The 4,633-nt window shown below is 32.6% G+C and overlaps 1 protein-coding gene across 1 annotated transcript; it reads right to left on the reverse strand.

Moving 5' to 3' along the window:
* Positions 1–669: 669 nt before the first annotated feature.
* LOTGIDRAFT_154500 (hypothetical protein) lies at positions 670–4,093 on the reverse strand (the record flags this gene model as incomplete). The annotated part of the gene is made up of 2 exons (XM_009063726.1): positions 670–859; positions 3,876–4,093. 2 exons carry the CDS (start codon positions 4,091–4,093, stop codon positions 670–672), a joined length of 408 nt encoding a protein of 135 aa, XP_009061974.1.
* Positions 4,094–4,633: the final 540 nt, after the last annotated feature.

Raw genomic sequence — 4,633 nt, forward strand, 5'->3', positions numbered from 1 at the left:
CAGGTTTATCTGGTATTGTCATTATTTGTTAACGGGAATCTTTAGTTCCACATCTCATTTTTGCCTGTTCCACTGGTGCAAATAGAATAGTAAATTGCCAACCTTAATGCAACTGTTACTGCGTTTGAAAATCGTAATGTCTCACAAAAGAGGATCTGATGCACATTTCGCCATAACATTCATCAGGGTGCTAACAGAACCTTAAAAACGTCTGTACAAAAGAATACATGTACAAAAGTGTCAATATTTTTTTTATATACATACATATTATTCATATATACATAAACACGAATTTGCTTATCTTCACAATCACTGGCAAAATAGGGTGACCATGTGAACAAGATATACCACTGTGGTGAGTAACTAATAAACTTACAAAATAAAGTTTTTAATCCAGGATACTAGTGTGTTTGCCAAGTAAAAAGGGACTACAATTTATTATGTCAACATATAAATAGTCGCCATCATATTTCTAGCAATGATGTAGCTTATTTTCCACTGATTGATTTTCCAGATATTCCTTGCTGGGTCTCTCGAGTTGTAGCACATGAATGACAATGTATAATATTGATTACATTTCATTTATTCACAACAAAACCTGAAGAATATTTGAACAGATAGGTGTCAATTCTGAACAGAATTTGTCTTTGAATACAACTTAGTTTTCACTCATTTAAACATAAATGTTGTGTTTAAAGTTGAAAAATCTAAATCTTGAGCGAAATTACTGTGTTGGTGTATCCTGCATTCTGATTTGCCTGTGCAAGTATGTGACTGTCTCAAGTGATTACTTTTTTTGATCGTTTGTAACTGAACATCTGATTGGCCCTCTATACTTCGTAACCTTTGTAGAAATCCCCTGTAAACAAATTAAAACACAAGTATGTAGACAAAAATGATAACAATTTGTGTATCTAGGATAATCAAAAAAATGCAAGAGTTAATCATAAAAACTTCAAAGTAATTTAAATTAATCATAAAATGTACAGTTATTTAAATAAATCATAAAACTTTACCGGTCAATATACGTCTGGAAGACAAGATTATCTTTCCGTTCTCTTTCAGAACAACCAGTATTTTTTGAAGTATCACCATCTGAAGGTGATGGCCAAAACATCTTCTCCTATAACCTGTAGAAAAAAAACTAAACTAGATTAACAAAACAAACTCTGCTTGATATACACTTTGGGGTTCTTGGAGTACAATATAGTCTGAGAAATCGTTAACAACTGTTGCACCACCCACATATTGTGTACACATATCATAGTAATATTCCAATATTAGTAACATAAACATATTTTCATAACATTATTATTGACAAGTGAGTTTTCCACTGCACTAATCTTTTAATTCACATATCTTCGAAACGTCTTGACCGTTTAAAAATGAGTGTGTTTATTATTCTTTAAAATCTCTCGTGGTGATCCTCGACTTTGTTCGCCGATAAGGTGCAAAAAAGTACGCTAAAATTCCAATTAGTTCTAAAAAAAATCCAAAAAACACATCACATCTGCACATTTTACGCTTACAGCAATATATTAAAAGTGATTCTTCTCATCAGTTGGTTATTGACTAACAGTCTAGGAGTTACGGGGATTGACTAAATATTTCTTGTGTGCATAGATCAAATGGAGTATTTGTTTTTTTCGTTACGTGACGACCAGCACTCGTGAATATGATGCAATACAAAAAATATGTACAATATTGATAAGCGTGTTCAATGTTGTTATTATATATAGCCTACAGAATGTTCACATATGGTTCTCATATATCAAACATATCATGAAATTAGTTGGAAAATCAATACCTAATGTTCACCAAGTTCAATCACTTACAAGAATGGGCGAATTGAAAATTAATTAAAAGCTGCACTTTTTTCATTTCCGGAGAAATCTCAAATACTTAACATTTTATACAAGAGAAAAGATCACTTCAAACTTGATGCGAAGAATTATTCATAATACAATGTTAAGCGCCTTTTACATTTACCATTTTTTAAAGATGGGTTCCCTTATTTTCATATATGAAAATGAAAATGCCAATACTTATATGAATAGAAAATAAAGGTGTTCTAATGACTTGGATAAATACTAGTTTGCCCATAAGTAATTCCAAATTAGCTAAATTAGAAGAGAATTACCATAAGAATTTCATTAAGTGACCGATCAAGAAAGATCAAAAAATCTTTTTGTTTATCCAGACGGTACATACATGGACATTTATGATTAGGTAAAAATCTTAATTATATGCAATAAGATCATAATGATATGACTTAGAATACATGATAGTTCATAAGAGACACCAATTAATCAAATAGTTTGCTTAATTTTAATCTCAAAAATAAGGAAACCCAACTTTTCCTTAAAAATCAATCGGTTCTGGAATCACTTTACACCACGCCAACCCATCTCACCACTCCCATACAGGCCTGTTTTATAGGCATCACCCTTATCATTTTACAGGAATAAAAAATGAGAAATGATTTACCTTTTGATTAGGTGAAGTTCAATGTGTAGAGGATTACTACAATGTTCTCTATACAGTCCGATTTGTAGTTATCATAACAACGTGCTTACTATCAGGTCCGGTTTTAAGCATGTTATCTGTTGCGTCATTATGTTTAGTTTTTCTAAATGTTTGAAACTGCAACTTATCCACAAATAAAATAAGAGTTTAACATTGCATGACAAGGTATGACGTATCTACACATTATTTTATGTTATCAATTCAAATCTTTATTAAATTCTATCGTGTTTCCTTGTTCCAAAAATATTCAAGAAAAGTAATAATAATTTTTAAATCTTCTCGGTTAATTAAGAAAGTAAAGATGTATTACCGCAACGCGGATTAATAATTTTGTAATTCCAGAAATAACACAAAGGTTCTAGCTAAAAATGGACCCATGATTTCATTGACTGTATATCATTATTTGTCAAACTAGTTAACGATTGACAAATGTTAAGTCTTTTGGCGAGTTTGTTTTCGTTATTAGACGTTTGTGATTTTGACAATACTGCAGTCTAATAAAAATTAGACCAAACTTTCGTTCCGATTTTTATAAGCTCTTATTTTAATAGAGTCACTATTTAGGGTCTTAAGACTGGCCTCATTCAATCGTCAAAGGTTATTCGGCGAATGTTCAAGATGCCAGTCGTTAGATAATAAAAAAAGGAACGAATATTTTTATTTTAATTAGACTGACAATAGGCCTACTGGTAACACATTGAAGCGTTTAGTAAAATAATGTTTGATTTTCGGTCAAGTGTACTGTACATTGCAAAAATAGCGATGGTCCATCATAATACGCCCATTATTGTAATGGCAGCCAAGTCATCCAGGCAATTGACAAGAGCTATCAATAAATGAAATATTTCGAGAGTAACATTTTCATACTGCACTAGATTTATTCAAAGACTTTTTGAAGAATTTTTTCTTCTTGAATTTTACGAGTTAAAGATTAAACACATTTTAAGAACAAGGACAATAACACATGTTAAATATTTTTCGATTTTCTGCTTTTCAATAAAGTTCGAGTGATTCAAGCAAATTTCTATAAAATCTGGTGAAACAAGCTCTCTATTGTGACCACAATACAATTTCAACTAAAAACTGAACGCGTTTTCAAGAAAAAGGGCAAGAACTCATATCAAACAAACGTGCAATCGAGGGGGGCAATTTAGCAAAGCACCTTGACACCTCAATTGTTATGCTTCTCGAGGCCCTTTCCAGTATCACCTACAGCATGCTTCCAATATGCGTAGCCTTCAGTGATGAATTTTTATGCACCCGCAGATGTATTGTGAAACACCCGACATGGAAATCAAAAAGGGGCGTTCCTTGACATTTAATACTCCAGCCATGGAAATCGATCATACCAGCTGTTACTAAAATGGCGCCCAGACTTCGCTGGAAATTTTATTCTCGGTTGCTTTGGAACGTCTTCTTTTCCAATGTCACCTGGTACTCCTGTCTTTTCAGAGCATCTTGGTACTGCATCCGTTGTGTTGCCCGCTGTTGTTTTGATACCAGTGTCAATCGTAGTAGTGTCGGAACCATCAAGCAATTTGTCTTTTTTGATCAAATATTTATCCATTTTTCCTACGTTTGGTTGTTTGATTCATATGAATACAATTTAGGATAATATTAGTCTATTAGTATTTATAATCAACCAATCAAATTTAGAGACGAGACAGATTACAATCCAGCATCAGACCAATAATTTTTTTACCAATGACGCTTTACTGCAGACTTTTTATGATTTTCAACGAACTCAATTGTATCAAATTATCTATTCTAATGTAATTAAATTTAAAAAGCTATGATGTCTGGTTTCATCCTCAGCTAAGTATAAACAGAAAGATATTTAAAAACAGTTCTAGGCCTACAGATAGGAATACTTAGTATTTTGTTGAACCATTTCGCATAACGCAGCCCTGAAAGCCATAACCTTATTTTTCGTAACGTATAATCAAAATATAGCAGCTGACTGGTGCAATTACTCCACCATAAAATGCCTGACCAGAATGACCACTGTTTGCTATTCACTCAGACTCAGTTACCTGCCGCTCCTATTGACTCAGGAAAAAGAAAAGGTGTATTATAAAAAATTGACCGGTACATTTTTCTAGGGGGG

The sequence above is a fragment of the Lottia gigantea genome (assembly GCF_000327385.1).
Source record: "Lottia gigantea unplaced genomic scaffold LOTGIsca_6, whole genome shotgun sequence".
Classification (NCBI taxonomy): domain Eukaryota; kingdom Metazoa; phylum Mollusca; class Gastropoda; family Lottiidae; genus Lottia; species Lottia gigantea.